The sequence below is a fragment of the Theobroma cacao genome, chromosome 8 (genome assembly GCF_053813885.1).
Source record: "Theobroma cacao isolate CCN51 chromosome 8, ASM5381388v1, whole genome shotgun sequence".
NCBI lineage: Eukaryota > Viridiplantae > Streptophyta > Magnoliopsida > Malvales > Malvaceae > Theobroma > Theobroma cacao.
Genome location: NC_142646.1, coordinates 11,371,150 through 11,392,258, shown reverse-complemented (window position 1 = coordinate 11,392,258; position 21,109 = coordinate 11,371,150). Strand labels below are relative to the sequence as shown.

Here is a 21,109-nt window from a genome sequence, read left to right as displayed (position 1 = left end):
TTATCACTTAACTTATCATTTCTAACTCCAAATGCATCATAACATTACTTAAGTCATGATTTAAAACATAACATTTCATATATGTACATTAAGCACGACCTTGTGCCAAAAACATTTGTTGCCACTTAGAATCGACATTTCATAAACTAATTATGGGCTTGCCAACTCGTGGCTACCTTGACTTAAACTAGGTATTTACAACTTATCACATAATAGTGCACATATACATAAGCAAGGTCAAACAACCAAACCACATATAGGCCCATCTACAAACTCTAATAGAGTGACACGGGCGTCGAAAATCTTACCGAATGCCATGGTCATTTCACCTACCAAAAGATATACGTAACTCCTTCTCATGTTTAAGACTAGAGGTGCTCTGTATGTACAAAACATGAATTTTTGAAATGGTGAGTACAATTACTTAGTGAGGAATATGGAAGGGAACAACCAACAACAAGGAATTGACTTTCAAATCCATGAACATTCATTAGCAAGCATGCATATTTTCCCTACACAAAACTATGATGCAATTGGGTCTTACCCATCAAAACATACATAAGAATGCATACATGTGGATTTTTTCCCATAAAACATACATCAAGCATCACACACATCATTTGCAACTTCATGGCAGAATGCATACTTAACCTTAATCATCGTGCATGTAACTCTAGTGGTATTATCGACCCCACAAAGGCTAAATGCACATTTAGGGTATTTCGACCCTTACTTTTTAATTAGGTGCTTTGACCTCTTTCTTTGGTGCTTTACTTCCACCCCACCAAGGCCATGCAATGCATCATCAAACATGACATTTGATAACTCTACTATCTAGAGTTATTTTGACACATTTTGGGGCTTAAGTAGTAACTTTTTTGAGATTTTACGTTTGGATTTGAGTAATTTAGGTGTTTTTCATAATTAAATTAGATTACATGTTGATTAGTTTGATTTAATTATTTTAGTTTAGTTTTACGTTATTTTGTTTTAAATTCCTTTAAGAGTAGTTATTACTGATTTCTCTTATTGCTTTTGTAGGAAATTTGATGAAAAAAGCTCAGTTGATGAAAATCCTTGCAAGTATAATGATGGCTTCATTTGTACATGTTGTAGTATTTCAGGGATAACTTGAGCTACAAAAGTCAAATTGATACGATTCTTGATCCACTAAAAATTTGAAAGAAAGGGCCACAACTCTAGTGTTTCCCACTTTACCCAGTTCTGATTGGATCAAGATCAAACTCCTTATCGAAGTTGGAGAACTATAGCAATCTGCGCAGACTAAACATGATATAGTATTTTGAGCATATATTTCAATTAAGAAGTCAAAATGATGTAATTGTTATACCATTCGAAAACTAAGATACAGGGCTACAATTTCATGTTTACTACTTTTCCCAGTTCGACCTAGAAAAAAGGAAAAAATTTATTCACAAGATGAAACAGTGCAGTAGAGACAGAATAAGAAAGGAGGACCATAGTGCCACTTGAGAGTAGGACGCCGCAACGCCCAAGAGACAAGGTCGTGGCACCAACGACTTATCAAAAATCTGTTTTTGACGAGATTTTGGAAACTAGGGCTTTTGGAGGCTATTTAAAAGGCCTTTTTAGAGGTTTTGATAGGGGTAGGCAGCAAGCAAATACTTTGGAGAAAAAGAGCCAAGAACAAAGTAAGAAAACAAGAAAATTTGAGAAAGAATTGAGATCATGAAGCTCAATACTTAGTTTCTTTCTCTATTTTTGTGTTTCTCTTATTTTCCTTGACTTAGATTCATCATTAAATTTCCTTGGATATTGTTTTTATTAGATATTTTGAACTAAATTATTTTTCTAAGATTGTGGTGGATTTCAACATGTAGTTTGAGTATTTGTTTCTCTTTTATTTACTATGAATGGGCATAGTTTTGCTTATTCAAATTTGCTCTCAATGCTTTTGATTTCTGGCCAACAATTAACAGATTTTTTATTCTAATTGAGACTTGATAAAGAGAGTTTATATTGAACTAAAGTTTGAATAGTGTATGTTCACGTCACTTAGGTGATCTGATTCGCGATTCGGTTAGACATGCACCAATTGCCATATATAGTCAAATTAGAACACTAGCTTAATGAACTTTATTTAGTTGATTCCTATAGACATATAGTGACCCAATTAAGGTAGGTATTTGTAAAAGCATTTCGACAGAGACTTGTACATAGCTTTGGATTCTAAGTTAGTAAAACCATCCATTAATGTAAATAATAAGAGAAGTTGGCATCAGATGAAGTATTGAATGAACCCATAATTCTAGGTTTTAATATATTGCCTTTCTCAAGTGGATTTTTAGTTTCTGTTATTTAATTTAGTATTTTCTTTAATTTAGTTTTAATTATTTTTCTAAAACATCAAGTTACTTGAATAAGATTAATTTGTCATAATTTTAGTACTTAGTGAAAATTTAGGAACAAATCCCTATGGGAACGATAATCTATACATACTATCATATTACTTGTTCGATACGTATACTTGCACGTGCAAAATTGACAATAAGTATTTGGTGCAGTTGTCAGGGATTCATTTTTCTATTATTTTGATAATATTAATATTCACAAATTAATCTTAATTCAAGTTTTTTTTTTATTTTCAAGTACTTTTGGTTGAGGTGAATTATTATAACTATCAATGGCCATTTGAACAATTTAAGCCTATGAGGGTTGCTAGTAATTATGAATTGGCTATAATGCTTTGACCACCTAAGTAGATGCTTTGTCTCAAAAAATTGACACTTGGGGTGTGAATGTTTTTTAGAGCCCTTGTGTGACATGTGAGCTTTGTGGAGATGGGCATTCCAGTGATTGCTATCCAGCTTATTATGAATGAATGCAATTTGATGGAAGCTTCAATGGGCAACAATATAATTCATATTCCAATAGTTACAACTCAGGGTGGAATCACCCAAATTTTTCATGGAGTAATGATCAAGGTCCTACATATTCATCACAATTTATTTTCCATAAAGGTTTTCAGTCACAAGTTAGAGCTCCTATACTTGAGAAGAAGCCAACTTTGGAAGAAATGTTAATGTAATACATGACCAAGAATAATGCATACATGGCAAATATGGATGCAGTCATTCAAAGTAATGAAGCTTCAATGAGAAATATTGAGACATATGTGAGTCAACTTATTCATGACATCAACAATAGGCCTCAAAAAACTTTACCAAATGACACTACGCCTAATCCTAGAAGAAAAGAATATGGTAAGCATCTTAATGAGGTAAATGACAAGAATATGGTAGATGATGGAGATAAAGTAGATCAAGAGAATACTTCCCACAATCAAGTTCAAGATGAAGAAGCTAAGCAAGAGGAAAAAGTATCTACACCACCACAAGTCAATCCATATGTTCCTCACATTCCCTTTTTGGATACAGTTGATGAGTTACCTAAAGAAGCTGTTGGTATGGAAAATCCAACGAAACTCCTCGAAGCTTGTTTAGTTCAAGATGAAACAATAAAGGACAAGAATGAAGAACTCATAAATATTACACATGTTTTGAAGGCTACACCAATAGTGCATTATTCAAGAAGAACTCAATTTAAGAAGTTAAGTAAAAGTCAGCCTATTTCACCACATTGAGTTGAGCAAGAACCAAATCTTGAGTTAAAGCCACTACAACCTCATCTTAGGAGGAGGCTACTTTCACACCTCGATCTTTTTTCATGCAAACTCAAACCTCCTTAAAGGGTGAATGAAGACCTCAACCAAAGTCAAGCTATTGACTATAAAGAAGCGTTTCTTGAGAGGCAACCTAAGCTATATCCTTTTAAATTTAGTTGTTATTTTAGTTAGATTTTATTTTTCTATTTAAATAAGTAGTTATAACCTCTCCCTAGCTTGTTTTGTTGAGTATACAAGTTTGGAAAGCATGAACATAATGAGAAAGAAAATTAGAACTTTCAATGCATTGCCACCATCGATAATGGAGTTTGTTTTCTTTATTCTTTTTAGCTTTTAACATTGAGGACAATGTGCAATTTAAGTTTGGGGGAGGGTTTTATTGTTATTAGTTTTTGTGATATTTTTAGGTTAGTTTATTTTCATAAATCTTTTTTTTTAATTTTATGTATATTTTAAGATTTTGAGCTAGAATTCGTTACGCCAATTTCTTTTAATTTACCTATTCAATGATGGAAACCTAGTTATAATTTATCTTAATTCTTTGCAAATGTGAATATTGTTTGAGTATTATGTAGATTTTTATGCTAATCTTCATTGTTAGGATTAGATTTCTACAATTTGAGCATTATGTCTTTTGCTTAGATTCATTGTACGTATTTAGAGAAGGTTTATGTGAATGTGAATTTTTTAATTATGTATTAAGTTCTAAAATTTGTTTGATTCTCTCTTGAGATGAAATTCTAGGCTACACTTAGTTAAGGAGATGATTTAGGCCATTTTTGGACCCAATGAGCCTTTTGTAGCCTTCCTTTACATAAATTATCCTTAGTTTTCTCCCTTTGAGCCTAATGATACCTTTTCTTTGTTTGAACACTTAATTTTCAACCTAGACCCTCTTATATAAATATTTTCAACAATTCTTGCATCCCTCATTCCTAAGTACATAAGTCAATTTAGGAATGTTATGAGCTAAATAATGAAAGAGGTAGTAAAAATGAAAAATGATGAAAAGTTTAAAAATATGATTGTATTCATCTCACTACCCAATAAAAGAAATAAGTTTAAGGGTGTGAAATTGAGAAAAGAAAAAGAGGAAAGAAAGAAGAAGAAAAATAATGAAGTGTTGAACAAAAGAAAAATGTTGATGAAGAAAGGAGTATACTAGGTGAAGGAAAATAAAGCTCTTAATAAGTCCTAAATTGACTATGTGCTTAAGGTGATTTGAGCTATACATTATCCAATATTCAACCTTAACCCTAGCCATACATTATAAGCTAGTTAAAGTCCTATTGATCTTTAACCTAGTATTAGTTTATATTAATGGAGAGAAAGATGAAAAGCAAACTTATGGCATTTAACTAATTTTAATTTTGCATAAATATAAACATATTCGGATTGTACAATATTCTAAGTGAAAAGATTGCACACACACACATGGAAATCCAATTAACGATAAGCTTGCATTAGCATTGAGACATGAACTTGAATAACATTTGTGTGTTGTTGGAATTGAGAATTTGGATTAACATTTGAGGATAATATAGGTGATTATTGAATTGGTGCAATTGATTTCTCGTTAAGTGTTTTCTCCATTTAAGTTATTATATTTTATTTTATGTTTTTCTCAAGGACTAGCAAAATTTTCAGTTCAAGGGTATGATAACTCTACTACCTAGAGTTATTTTGACACATTTTGAGGCTTAAGTAGCTACTTCTTTGAGATTTTAGGTTTGGATTTAAGTAATTTGGGTGTTTTTCATAATTAAATTAGATTACATGTTGATTAGTTTGATTTAATTTATTTTAGTATTTTATGTCATTTTGTTTTAAATTCCTTTAAGAGAAGTTATTGCTAATTTCTCTTATTGCTTTTGTAGGGAATTTGATGAAAAAGGCTTATTTGATAAAAATCCGTGCAAGTATAGTGATGGCTTTGTTTGTATATGTTGTAGTATTTAGAGGATAACTTAAGCTACAGAAGTCTAATTGATGCAATTCTTGATCCATTGGAAACTTAGAAGAAAGGGATACAACTTTAGTATATACCACTTTGCCCAGTTCTGATTGGATCAGGGTCAAACTCCTTGTCGAAGTTGGAGCACTGTAGCAGGCTACATAGACTAAACATGATCCGGTATTTTGAGCATATCTTCCAATTAAGAAGTCAAAATGCCGTGATTCTTAGACCATTCAAAATCTAAGATACAGGGCTACAACTTTCATGTTTATTACTTTGCCCAGTTCAACCTGGAAGAAGCCAAAAATCGTGTCACAAGATGAAACAGTGAAGTAGAGACAGCATAAGAGAGGAGCACCATAGTGCCACCAGAGAGTAGGGCACTGCAGTGCCCAAAAGACAAGGTCGTGGCACCCGACGACTTACCAAAAATCTATTTTTGATGGGATTTTGGAAACTAGGGCTTTTGGAGCATATTTAAAGGGCATTTCTCAAAGGTTCTAAAGGGAAGAGGCAGCAAGCAACTACTCTAGAGAAAAAAGCCAAGAACAAAGCAAGAAAATAAGAGAGTTTGAGAGAGAATTGAGATCATAAAGCTCAATACTTAGTTTATTTCTCTATTTTTGTATTTCTCTTATTTTCTTTGAATTGGATTCATGGTGAAATTTTTTTAGATATTTTTTTATTAGATATTATGAACTAAATTATTTTTCTAGGATTGTGGTGGATTTCAACATGTAGTTTTAGTATTTATTTTTCTTTTATTTATTATGAATGGGTATAATTTTGCTTATTTAAATCTGGTCTTAATGCTTTTGATTGGCTAACCAACAATTAACTGATTTTGTGATTCTAATTGAGACTTGACAGAGAGATTTTAGATTATACTAAGGTTTGAATAATGTATGTTCACGTCACTTAAGAGATCTGATTCACATTTCAAGTAGACATATGCCAATTGCCATACATAGCCAAATTAGAACACTAGCTTAATGAACCTTATTTAATTGATTCTTATAGACATATAGTGACCCAATTAAGTAAGATATTTGTGCAAGCATCTTGACGGAGAATTGTAAATAGCTTTGGATTTTAGGTCAGTAAAACCACCCATGAATATAAATAATAAGAGAAGCTGGCATCAGAAGAAGTGTTGAATGAACCCATAATCATAGGTTTTAATATATTGCCTTTCTCAAGTGAATTTTTAATTTTTGTTAATTAATTTGGTTTTAATTAATTTTCTAAAACATCAAGTTACTTGAATAAGATTAATTTGTCATAATTTTAGTACTTAGTGAAAATTTAGAAACAATTCCTTGTGAGAACGATAATCTAGACTTACTATCTATATTACTTATTCGATACGTATACTTGTGTATGCATAATTGACAACAACATTCACATGAAACCATTTTATACATGACATAGCACTCAGTCACAAGTCATTTTATAACTCAAAACATGCACTTCAGCATCTTAAAAATCTCATCCTATTCTAAGGCTTGATCATAAAGAAATCAACTTGTCCCCATGCAATTATTTTCTTTAAAGCCTTTACATAATAACATACTTAAACCTCATTTCATGCATTTCAAAAATCATTTTAATGCAATATCCACTCACCTTATAGTTTTACCTATACCACGATTCTGTTTGTACAAGAAACTGAATCTTCATTTTACTAGACTTGGTGCTCCAAGATAGTGTATCGTTCAACCAATGCATAAATATCAAACATATACTTAATTTATAATCATTTTTTTCTAATAAGTACTACATAAGATTCTCTAAAGCATTTTTCTACCACATTTCCAACAAACTTATTGGTAATTGAGACAAGTCCAGTAAACTCATCTTGAATTAACACATTTCCAGCTCAGCAAGTCCTAGAATACCTTACGTAACTAAATTGTACTTGTTCTCTATACTCTAAATCCATAAAACTCCAATTTAAATTTCCCAAAACTTCCTAGCATTCATTAATATTCATAAATAAATTTTTCTAGCACACTAATGAAATATTTAACTCATTTCCATGCTTCCAACAACAAACCTCAAATATCTTAATCTATTAAACATCAAATCTTTACCTTAATAGCAAGATTAAAACCATCAAAATCTCCAAAACCTTCAAGCTTAAGGAGATAAGACAATGCTGGAACAACACCAATGTTAGAATTATAATTAGTCAACTTGAAGTTCAAGAATTAAAAAAACTTATTCTTGCATAATTTCCCACTTTTCTAGCTCCAATTCACTAGTAGGAATGGTGGAAAATCAAAAGGGAAAGCTTGGAACCTTCAACCAAGAAAGAACTCAAAACCTTTTCAAACTAATGAGTGATGGGTGAGCAAACCAAAGATAAAATATAATAGCCCCCACTTGGATGAACATAATGGATTAATTGCCCTTTAGTCTTTGCTTTTTACTCTATTTACATAATTCAACCTCTACTTTATTTTTATTTTCAATTCAGTTCCTGAATATCTATTTTATTTTCAATTTAGCCCTCTAACTTTTCTTTATTTGAATTTAATCCTCAAATATTTTCTTTCTTTTCAATTTAGTCCTTCTCCCAAAGTTTGTGCATGATATACACCTCAACTCAAGGATATTACTTACTATCCTTGGTAACTTAGAATCACAAACTAAACATATTGAATCTTAACCTTAGAAGCTACAACTCAAGGATATTGAATATTATCCTTGGTAACTAAAAACCACAGCACAAGGATATTGGTTATTAACCTTAGAACCACAGTACCAAGGATTCTGCCTATTATCCTTGGAAACTTAAAATCACAGCACAAAGATATTGGGTATTAACCTTGGAACCACCATATTAAGGATTCTGCCTATTATCCTTGATAACTTAAAACCATCGTACAAGGATTCTGCCAATTATCCTTGGTAACTTATAGAATGCCCAATCAATCTTATTCCACCACTGATCTTATTCCTTTTTTCCCATAAGGCTTGGCCTTGAACATCACTACTATCACATTCATTCCAATCTCCACAACCTAATTTAATCCCATATAGCATTTAGCACATTCAATAAACCATACTTAGTTCATTTATCCATCATTTCCTTTACCATATGTGCTTCAATACCTATCTCAGCAAATCTATTCCAACACTAACGTCAAATGTATATACATTATCTAAGAAACCACCTACTTATTCCACTGAAAATATAAATCTCAGAATAATTGTCTATAAAGAAATCTAAACCACATGGCATGTAGCTGCACTAACACACCCCTCATTATACAAATAAAACCAATTCCCATTTATGTTTCCACATCTTGTCATGCATATCCAAATTCATAATTTTGTACATGGATGTAATCGCATACCAATCTTAAGCACATTACAATATATCAAGGCATAACCAATGCCCAATTGAGCCTTTGGACATTTGATTTCAATCAAGTTAAGTATCACCATAGGCTGTTTCTCTCATAATGCATGCAAACTCTCATTATCCATCTATTATTACATTCATAGAAACTCAGCACATACAATTCACATCAATACAATAACAATTCATAACATGAATGCATGGGAAAAATTTATTCATCAATCATATGCACATTATTTTACCTAACTTACTAAGTAACTTAGTTTTCATGCTCTAAGTCCTTTGCTTAAGTCAGGGCATTAAGTTATGTGGAACTAAATTTTTAATTTTGAATCACAATTGAACCCAATACGTAATTTGAATTTTTAATGTTCTTTCTTGCTTATGATTGATAGTGTTTAAGTTGTTTATTTCAATCCTATTCTTAACGCATCTGATTGTTTGATCACCAATTAAATTGATTTGGAAACCTAAACGAAATTAAAAGGGAGAGTTTAGAGTAAGCCATGGATGAAATAACATATGTTTAATATCAATTACATGGGATGATTGATTTGATTCACATATAAGGTAGGAATGCACTTACATGTCATATGTAGCCATAATTAGAGTCTAAACTTAATGAGTATTTCTTAATTTCAATTTGCATAGAAATATAGTAGGTTGGTTAAGAAAGATATTTTTATAAGAATATTAGAAAAAACTTATAAATATATTAGAACCTTAAGTTAACAACTTAAGCCTATCTAGTAAGTAAAAAGAGAGTCAAAGAGATTCAGATGAAATATTGAGGAAATATTGTGATTTTAGACTTTTGATTAATTGATTCTAGTTAGATTGTTACTTTTGCTTTCAATTTCAATTTTACTTTCTTTAATTTTCAACAGCTTTAAATTTAGTTGTTTGATAAGATTAAATTATTTTAATTTTAGTACTTAGCAAAAATATTTAGACAATTTTCTATGGAAATGAACTTTACTTTCTATTATATTACTTATTATCGATACATGCACTTGTATGGTAAATTCGACAATAGTGTGCACTTCCTTGCTTTAGATTTGGAGTATCATATGAGAATATGTTATTAATGGCATCTCAACACTAATAGATTCACACATAAGGAATCCAGAGTAGGTTTCAAGTGTTAAATAATTACATGTTACTCTTGGATTTTTGTACAACTCAACCTTGGAACTATATTCTTCGACCAATCATGCAAATCCTAAATCAAATATGAAATTCTTTCTATCTTCTTACAAACAGAATCTTAGAATTAAGGTTTTGTAAATTCTTTATTCCCAACAAAATTTTTGTGATCAATTTCCAAAAACCAAAGGCACCAGAAAAAGAAAAACCCCCAAATTCATAACCAACATTTCCAAAATGGAAAAGTCCCTCAGCTGATACAAATTTTCCATTTAAGATATGTATTAATTTGGTAAAAAGAACAAATTTTATGTAGAATGCTTCTTCAAATTCAAACTCAAACCACTTTGACATTAATTGGTAAAATCTTGTCTAAATTGAGAACAAGCCAACCACCAAAAGCCTCAATGTTCAATCCTAGTCTTTTACTTGTGTCGTTATCCCTCTTCTTTTAGCTTTCGACACTGAGATGAGTAGAAAAGAAAGTGTAATGAAACCAAGTATAACCCTTTAAGCTTCGTCAAGTCTCATTCCCACTTCCAATTCCAAGAAAAATCAACACAGCATAACAAAAAACAAACAAGTAAGAGAAGGGGTTTTCTTTTTTAGAAAAATTTATTTTTTGGGACGGTTTTCTTTTTTAAATCAAAGAATATCAAGATGGATTTCAAAAAAAAATATCTCAATTAAAAGAAAGAGGGTGAGAAAAGAGTTTTGTGGTTTTTTTTTTTTTTTGAATTTTTGACCCTTGGAGATTGACAATCGACAATCAACGACAACGATGATTGTCGATTGAAATCTGGATGTAAAGGGCGCTGATCTTAAGGAAAGCAATGTAGAGAAAGAAAAATGAGAAAAAAGAATTAAATGTGCTTTGAATAACCCCATCAAAACGATGTAGTTTTGGATAAAAGGAAAAAGAAAAAAAGAAATGAGCAAGAAAGAAAAAGAAAATCCACATGGTCAATTTTTTTACCAAAAACAATTATTTTTGACATGCCAACATCATGTCAACACATGTCAAGGCCACATCAGCACTACATCGACATCTCTAACGACCAACTTAGACAGAATTACTTATAAGGATCTAGATACACCAAATGTCAAAACTGAAGAGACTAAATTAACAAAATTTTTAATAGGACTAAATTGAACCAAACATTATAGTACAGGGGCTTCCTAGGTACTTTGATCTTTTGAATTGTAATTAACTTAAAACTCAACAAAGCTCAACTTTTGACTTGAATTCAAACTCTTTAAACTTCTTCCACCAATTGCACACAATTGCAACTCTCCTACTCTACTTACTTTAACACTTTGAACAACTCTCCAAGCTAAAGACTTTACAAGCCACTAGCCGTCAAAATTACCTCAACTACACCTAACAAATCAAGCATGATCCAACAATCAATTCCACAAAAAGACCAATGCACATGTGTAACCTTAAAGTCAATGGCACTTATTGACTTTGCAAGGGCCCTTAGCAATCCCTACAATTGACCAACACTAGCAAAATTTTTCGTTGTTTCACCACCATGGGATACTTTCATCACTTCTTCAATAAATGAAATCTTACTTTGGTACTCATTCACATATAATTATAACCCATCTTCCATGTAATTTGTAGATTTTGCCAATGGCATGTTATCCTAATACAAAGCCAAATAGTGTTAACACACATTTTCTCTAACTCTATTGATTCAACATTCTTCATGTCATTTGGTAGCCCTTTCTCCTTCCTTAACAAAAGACGCATCAAACCTTACTGCAACAAAGATCATTCATCCTTTTCTAGCACTACGTGAAACTAATCTTCGCATCAAACTTCTCAATTAAGAAATTCATAGAACTAATAACTTTCAACATCCATATTTAAAGAAATCAAGTACATAAAAAAACACAAAAAGTTACATGGTTTGACCTCTTGCCTATGTTTACAAAAATGAAATAGCTTGTCTACTATTGAAAAATTAAAATATAATAAAATCTATCTTAATAGTTTTTGAAACTAACCTAAAGACTCTTTGTACATCCTTTCCTAATAACCTCACAAAAATGCTCACCCATACTCACCCACTCCTATTCTAGCTCCATCTAAAACAAAAGATAAAGTTATAGAGTGTTTTTTTTTTACAATATAAAGGTTCAAAGTCGAATAGAATTAGGACTCTATGAAACAAGAAATTTAAAACTATACAATTACTCAATGTCATGTGCAAACAAAAATTCTAATATGAAAACGAAACAAAATTCTCTAATGTATCTATTGGAATTACTAGGTGCTAACTATATGCAAGAAAACCTATCTAAATTAGGTCTTGGAATTTGGTAAATTACTAGAAATTAAGGAACAAGAAATCAGAAAATAATCTAGCAAAAGGAGGAAAATCGAGAAAGAAAATAATATCCTTAAACTAACTCCTACAAATCTGGAATGTAGTCAATAAACTAAATTGATGAGTTGTCAACACTCCCCCTTAAGTAGGTGAATAGATGTTGGTCATTCCCAGCTTGTCTAATAGCACTTCAAAACTCGATCTAGGCAGCCCTTTTTGTTAGAACATCAGCTATTTGTTGTTTAGTAAGCACATAAGTCATGCAAATTACCCCATCCTTTACTTTTTCTTTGATAAAATGTCAATCTATCTCCACATGCTTTGTTCGGTCATGATGAACTGGATTATGTGCAGTACTTATTGCAGCTTTATTGTCACAATATAGATTCATAGGTCTCATACTGGGCACTTTCAATTCTTCCATTTGCCTCTTTAACTAAATCAACTCATAAGTTCCTTCTGCAAGGGCTCTAAATTCTGCTTCTGCGCCGCTGCGGGCTACAACTGGTTGCTTCTTGCTTCTCCAAATAACCAGGTTCCCCTAAACCTATGTACAACAACCAGATGCAGACCTCTTATCCTCAACTAAACTTGCCTAATCTTCATCAGTAAATGCCTCCACACTTCTCATCTCATTTTTCTTGAAGAACAAGCCTTTACCAAGTGTAGATTTTAGATACCACAAGATTCGGTTGTCTGCTTCAAGATGTCCTTCACTCGGAGAATGCATATACTGGCTCACTACACTTACAACAAATGCAATATCTGGTCATGTGTGAGATAAATAAATCAATCTTCTTATTAGACGTTGATATATCCCCTTATATACTAGAATTCCATTTCTTGTTCTTCCAAGCTTCATGTTTATAACTATGGGTGTTTCAGCTGGTTTGCAATCAAGCATCCTTTTATCTTTTCTTTGAGAGATAATAATACCTTTCTTGCTTTTTGCCACTTCCATCCCTAAAAAATATCTTAGTTGCCCAAGGTTTTTTATTTCAAATTCACTCCTAAGAGTTTTCTTAAGCCTTTCCATTTCTTTTGTATCATCTTCGGTTAAAATAATATCATCCACATAAACAATCAAGATAGTTTTCTTTCCATCTTGTGAATGCTTGAAAAAAAGAGTATGATCAGTTTGTCCCTGTTGATAACCATACCTCTTTGTAGATTTTGCAAAATGGTCAAACCAAGCTCTCGGCAATAGTTTTAATCCATATAGTGATTTCTTCAATCTACATATTTTTTTGTTGCTAATTGCCTCTTCAAAACTTGGAGGCAAATCCATGTAAACCTCTTCATCAAGCTCTCCACTGAGAAGGGCATTTTTTACATCATTTTTGACATCCATTTGATGTAGTACCCAGTCAAGATTAGTAGCTAGTGATAATAGTACCCTTATAGTGTTTAACCTTGCAACTGGAGCAAACGTTTCTGTGTAATCCACCCCAAAAACTTGAGTGAATCCTTTGGCAACTAGACAAGCCATGTGTCTTTCTATTTCACCATCTGACTTATACTTAATGGTAAACACCCATTTACACCCTACAAAACTCTTACCCTCAAGTAACTCCATTACATCCCAAGTTTCATTCATTTTTAAGGCTCTTATTTCTTCAAGTACAGTAACCCTCCATTCTGGTTTTTCAAAAGCTTCTTGACTATTTTTTAGAAACCTTTTCTGTCAAAGCTCGGAATACTTGTGGCAATTGGCTATAAGATACGTAATTAGAAATAGGATGTTGGGTGCATGATCTAACCCCTTTCCTAAAAACTATTGGAATATGCAACTTATTAGGTTGAGTTTCCACTTAACGCAAATTAGAAGTATCACCAGCACCAAAAATTTCAGTTTCAATTTCAGTTTCAATTTCAGTTTCAGCATTTACTTGTGGATTGGACTCTTGCCTACATGATTGATGAGTGAAAGCTTACACTTCTTAAGGCTTTCTGTTTCTTGATGAATAAACACAAAGCTTTGATTGTTGTTAATTAAGCCCATTTGGATCTTCCCTTATTTCTAAGCCAAAATCTATTGATGCCATAACTAAAGGATTTTTATTTCCTAGTGGTGTTTCAGGTATGTCAACAACTACAGGAAGAGGAATAAGACAATCCCAAAACTTATCTTCTCCTAGTATCTCCCCCTAAAGAATAGGATTTAATAAAAAGTTTGATTTTCAAAGAAAGAGACATCTAAGGAAACAAACATTTTGTTTTCGGTGGTTGGACAATAGCATTTGTACCCTTTTTGACTAAAAGAATATCCAACAAAGATACACTTTATAACTTAATTTCCAGTTATGTCCGAAAAGACAAGATACACTTTATAGCTTTAAGATTTAATTTTTCACGGGTAAGACTGGTATTATGTACAAAGGAAATGCAGTCAAAGACTTTTAGGGACAAGGAGGTGAACAATTGAGTTTGAGGGTAGGTTTCCAGTAAGATACTTAAAGGAGTTTTAAATCGAAAGACTCAGGATGGAAGTTTGTTTATCAAGTATGATATAGTTAAGACTGCCTAACCCTAAAACTATTTAGGAACATGAATTGTGAACATAAGTGCACATGTAGTCTCCAACAGATGGCAATTTTTACATTCAGCAATACCATTCTGTTGTGGGGTTTTGATAGAAGAACTTTGGTGGAAAATTCCATTTTTTTTTAAGTAATTGCCAAGAATTGAATTGAAATATTCTTGACCATTATCTGTTCGAAGAATTTGAATTGACGTATTGAATTGGTTTTGGATCATTTTATGGAATTGTTGGAAAATGGTAGCTGCATTTGATTTTTCTTTGAGAAGATAAACCCAACATGCTCTTAAATGGTCATCAATAAAGGTTATGAATCATTTGGTTCACAATGAAAAGAATTGATGTCTTTACTCTTGAATAGAGAAGGAAACAAGTTTTTCATATATGGAAACCTAAGATGACCTAACCTATTTTGCCATAACATAATCTTACTGGAAACAGGAGTCATCACCACTTAGAGCTAGATCTTGTTTATTCACTTGTCCATTATCCTCAAGGTAGTACAGCCCATCACGCTTCTTAGCATTGCCAATCGTCCCCCTTGATAGTAAATCTTGAAACTCACCAAATGATGTATAAAACTTAACCACACAATTCAAACTATTTATCAATTTGCTAATATACACTAGATTACATTTTAAATTTGGGACATATAGTTCAGATTTTAATGTCATATTAGCCAAATTTACAGATCTTTTTCCAACAAGAGATGATAAAGCACCATCAGCAACACTAATTTTGAAGTTTCCGAGCATTAGGCATAGGTAGAAAAAGACTTATGGCATCTAGTCATATGATCCGAAGCCCTTGAATCCATAATCCAAGGGCCATTAGATTCAGAAATTGTACTCAAGGTAAAGGATAATTACTTTTCTGGGCTATAGAACAATTTGAAGCTGGAACTTGTGCACCAGTTCGGTGTTAGGCAAGACGGACTTGTAGTTGTTCAAGTTGTTCCTTTCTAAAAACTGATTCTCCAACCTTGTTTTCCTTTGCAACAACTTGAAAACCTCTGCTTTGTTCACCTTGTTTATGTGCCTTCCAATTTGCTCGTTTTCAATGTATCTTCCAGCATGTTTCTCTAGTATGATATGGACCTTGGCAATGATCACACCAGGCTTTATCATTTTTCCATTTCCCACGCTAATCACCAGAATTGGAAAATTCTTGTTTTTTTGAAATAAGAACAGAACTTTGGGACTAGTTATCTAAAATGACCTCTATGGTCACTCCTAACATAACATGTTTCTTGCTTTTTTCCCTTCTCACCTCTGCAAATGCCTCTCTAATGTTTCGAAAGGGTTTTGTCCTAAAAAATCGACCTCATACCTCATTTAACTCCTTACTTAAGCCATAAAGAAAATCAAATACCCATTCTTTTTCAAGCATTTGCTTATACTTTTAAGTTGTCCTCAAGACAATACCAATTTATTTCATAAAACATATCCATCTCCTACCATAACTTAGTCAAAGTATTGAAATACTCAGTCACTAAAAGATTACCTTGTTTTGTGTTTCTTAAGAGAAATCTAACCTCAAAACATTGTGTTGAGTTTTCCAGATCTGTGTACATTTGATGCGCCATATCTCATATCTCCTTTGTTGTCTTGTAAAATAAATAAGTCTAGCTGATCTTAAGTTCTATGGAATTAATTAACCATGCCATAACCATGGAATTGTCTAACTCCTAAGCCGAATGACCCGTTGCTCCTTCCTTTGGTGTTGCCTTTGTACCCGTTAAGTAGCCAAGTTTTCCATTGCCTCGTATTACTAGCATAACCGACTGAGACCATTCAAGGAAATTAGCCCTATTGAGTTTGTGTTGGGTTATTTGGAGAGAATGGGTTTCCTTAACAGTAGAAATCGCAGATGAAGAAGACATATTTCTAGAAAGTTCAGATGACACCTCTGAGGAACCTTTTAGAGTTGCATCTGTCATAACTGCTTTGGCCAATAAATACCATAAAAATAAAGAATGAAACAAAATTCTTTGATGTCTCTATTGAAATTACTAAGTGCTAATTATATACAAGAAAACCTATCTAAATTAGGTCTTGGAATCTAGTAAATTACCAAAAATTAGAAAATAAAAAATTAAAAAATAATCCAACAGAAAGAGAAAAATAGAGAAAGAAAATAATATCCCTAAATTAACTCCTACAAATCTAGAATATAATCAAAAAAATAAATTGATGAGCTGTCTATATAATTAAATAAAAATTTAAATTTTAAGCAACCTAAAACTCAACATTGCACAACCTTGATAAATTTCAACCTCGGTAAACTTAAAATGATATGAAGTTCAAACATCACAATCAATTAGGGATACACCTTCAGCCCCGCAAAATTCTGTACCTAAAATGGGAGCATGAGCCCCAAGCCGAAGCCCATCGCTCCATCATTAAAACACCTTCAATCTTCACCTTATAGAAAGATGAACCATAAAATTGTGGATGCATATAAATTACTTTTTATTATCTTCACAGAGAGTAAATTCTCGTCGAAGAATTTAATATGGCATAAGAAGATAAATTTGAGAAAACAAAAAACAATTGAAAACACAATGTGACGTTGGGCATATCAAAGGGAGGTTAAGTTGACATGATATTTTATGCAGATGTGAGGCTAAGCTCCACAAAGCTCCTTTACAAATAGATTCGTTTACGAACAACCGAACACTCAATTATATTAACTTCAACTTGACCTGATTCTCTCTTAATCGCATGAAATGATGATCACAACCCCTTTTTATAGAGGTTTGCCCACATCTAAGTAGATGAACATTATAATGTCATGATTATTCAACCGGAATCCCAAACACTAACAATGAGCATAGACTTACATTGTACATGCACTTCTAGAAACACTACGACATAAAAGATAATAGTACTTCAAAATTACAATTCAACACACTCTATGCTCACAAGTGTATATATATATATATAATAATTTGGGTACAATTCCACTTCTTTACTTTTTATATCAAGTGTTAATTCTAATGCTAATCACACTCCTTCAAGATTTATCCCAAATTAAAAAAAAAAAAAAGCCATCCGATTTTTTTATTGTGAAAAGGAGGAATCAAACTGTCTCATTAAGCATAAAAGTATGAACTTATTATTGAACCAAACATTCGATTCAATAAAAAAAAAAAAACAAAACACCAAAGTTAAGACCAACAAGTGCAGAAAATTAGGTGCACCACGTAGCTAGGCAGCAAAGTCCGGCACCAACATTCCGTTCAAAATTATATATTTATAACCATATGCCAGCTGAGGTCAAGAAGAGTATCTTACGTTGCAAAAATTGCCATCCCTTAGAATTGTCTCAATTTGGTTGGCTGAGGACATTAGTTTAAGATATGAAATTTGGACAACCACAATTAAATGCAAAGCACATGGGGACACTTATAGAGATAAGGAGTTAATTAATTAAATCTCTATCATCCTAACCATGAATAGTTTATGAATATGAGGTGGCTACCCTATCTGTGGCACGTGTCAAGAATGGATTGAGAGGCACAGAAATGAATATTTTAGTTAATGGAAGATGTAAGACTATATATAGCATTGGGAATTCAAAGCGAAATTTGTAAGTGCAAAACTAGCAGCCCTTACCGGTAAAAAAAGATACGAAGCTGAATCTCTGCAATATAGCCAACAAAGAAAGTCAGATTGATTGTTTAGCTAATGAATGCAAAGATAAGTATAGTTGTCCAATGGGTTAAAATGCTGAAAACAATATAATGATGAGAGGGGGTAAGAAGCTTTGTTTAGTTTATTATACATCACAAATGGAAAAAGAAAAAGAAAAAGGGAGGGATTTTTATGAGCATTCCACTCTAAATCCTGAATTACAAACACCAAGTCGGGGAAACTTTTTCCTAACCATATATGGAAATGATATGGCTAAATGCTGACAAGCTATTTACATATTATCACATGAACAGAATAATACAACGTCCTTACGAAGGGAAGAATGTTACCAAACTATCTTCATTGTCCAAATGCATGCAAATTCATGTTGCAATTTGATCCAACAGCTCAACAACTTGATTCATGGCAGGCCTTTCTTTCGAAATCTCATTAGTACACATACATGCAATTCGAAAATACTCCTTAACCTCATCTTCGATTAACCCTTTCCTCGGAATCTTTTCATATACCATTTCTGTTTGTCGATTTCGATCCACCATTTTTCTAGCCCACTCCACTAGTCCTACGTCTTTCCCCTCGAATCTCACGGGCCAATTGGGACGATTTTGAGTGGCAATCTCGATCATTAATATTCCGAAACTGTAAGCATCAGCCATAACTGTCGCCGCCGTGTTCCCTTCTCGGTACTCCGGCGGCATGTATCCCATTGTCCCGGCGACCTGCGTGGACACGTGTGTATGGGCCTCCTGGATTTGCCGAGCGAGCCCAAAATCGGCAATATGAGCCTCGAAATTTTTACCCAACAAGACATTGCTAGCCTTGATATCTCTATGGATGATGGGCGTGTCAAGCCCATGTAAATACGCCAGCCCATTGGCAATCCCTCTGACAATTTTCTTCCTCGTTTCCCAGGACAACGTTAACCGGCCAACCGAGTTTTCCTGTTCCTCAGCTGCTGACGTGTCGTACAACCATTGGTCCAAACTCCCTTTCTCAATAAACTCATATATCAAAACCCGATCAAGACCCGACGAGCAAAACCCGAGAATCTTCACGATGTTCGGGTGACGAAGCTTACCTAGGGTTTCCATCTCAGCTCGAAACTCTCGGAGCCCCTGGAAAGCATTCGGGTCGAGCTTTTTGATAGCGACAGTGACTCCGTTTGAGAGAGTAGCCCTGTAAACATAGCCGAAGCTGCCGTCACCGATGATAAGGTCTGAGGAAAAGTTCTTGGTGGCGGTGGCGAGTTCCTCCATGTCGAGGCGGTTGATAGACGGGTCGAAGGCGGCGCTGTCGCATGTTGAGGGGTCGGGTGGATTAGGGGCGGGTCGGGTTTGAGTTAAGGATCGGGTTTGAGGAGGATTTTGGCGGTTGGGTTTTTTGGTGGATTTGCAGATTAAGAAAATGCAAGCTAGGATTAAAGATACTAATAAGAAGCTCAAAATTGCTGCAACAAGTGCTTGAAGGCTTCGATCCATCGAGGAACGGAAACAAAGAAAAGAGAAATTAGATGGGAAGAAGAGAAGAGGGAGCAGCAGCCATGAGAGAGCGAGAGAAGAGGGCGAATGGCAAAGCGTGAGGGCTTGGTTTTTCAATGATGGGAGAGGGCAGGGGAAAGGTCGACGGTGGTGGAGTCGTGGACAGCACGAGTCAACGGAAGAGAGGGGAAGGATACAATGTGGGTGATCTTAGGAGAAGGAACTGGGTACAAAAAAGAAAATGGCAGACTTCAAAATCTACCTGACGTGGACCCTGACCCATTTGTTCAGTTGCAGGCGTTTTTGGGTCCCACTTTCGCCGTGACTTAGGTGTCTGTCTATCTATGAGCATTTGTGGGTGAAAGTAGTCAAAAAAATGGGTCAAATATTTTGCCCAGGAAATTATTGTTGAATTACGATGCAACATATTAGAAAAACAGTTTATTATTGGAAGCATGTACCCCTTGAAAAGAAAGCCAAGGAATCACTAATTTGGTCCATAACAATCATGGCGCAATTCAATTCTACAAAAGTGGTCAGTCATCCTTTGAAAGTCGTCAGAATTTTAAATCCCCCGGTCCTTAGTCAGTTTTACTCACACAAATAGTGCCGCAAAATACGAAAAGGCACTATGAGTTATCCAAATACGTACGTAATTGCTGCAAATTTTGAAAACAAAAATACATAGTTATATATATACAAATGTAGTCTACTTACATGGGCATAATACATACATATATATATATATATATATATATATACATATATGAGAATGGATTTACATCTTTTTATATCTTCAATAATTAAATTTAATAATTTACTCGCGCTCATCGTGCATATGAAATTGAGTCAATCTAATATTTTCATTACATTGATCAAGAATATTTTTTTTTTTATCAGACACTTTACACCGATCAATTTAAACGAAATTAAACAGAAGGATTTAATTGCATAAAATGTTGA

General features: G+C 33.3%; 1 protein-coding gene across 4 annotated transcripts; it reads right to left on the bottom strand.

Annotated features, from left to right (window-relative positions):
- Positions 1-56: 56 nt before the first annotated feature.
- LOC18592673 (Protein kinase superfamily protein) lies at positions 57-20,398 on the bottom strand. Of its 4 annotated transcripts, none has more exons than XR_016027998.1 (3): positions 18,998-20,398; positions 18,630-18,657; positions 57-379 (listed from the first exon to the last, which is right to left on the bottom strand). XR_016027998.1 is itself a non-coding variant. In XM_018126339.2 (2 exons), exon 1 carries the CDS (start codon positions 20,144-20,146, stop codon positions 19,031-19,033), a length of 1,116 nt encoding a protein of 371 aa, XP_017981828.2. In that variant the 5' UTR covers positions 20,147-20,398; the 3' UTR covers positions 18,107-18,657; positions 18,998-19,030. The 4 variants fall into 4 exon arrangements, 1 of the variants encoding a protein (XP_017981828.2); XR_016028000.1 differs by lacking the exon at positions 57-379 and adding an exon at positions 17,279-17,435; XR_016027999.1 differs by lacking the exon at positions 57-379 and adding an exon at positions 18,107-18,352.
- Positions 20,399-21,109: the final 711 nt, after the last annotated feature.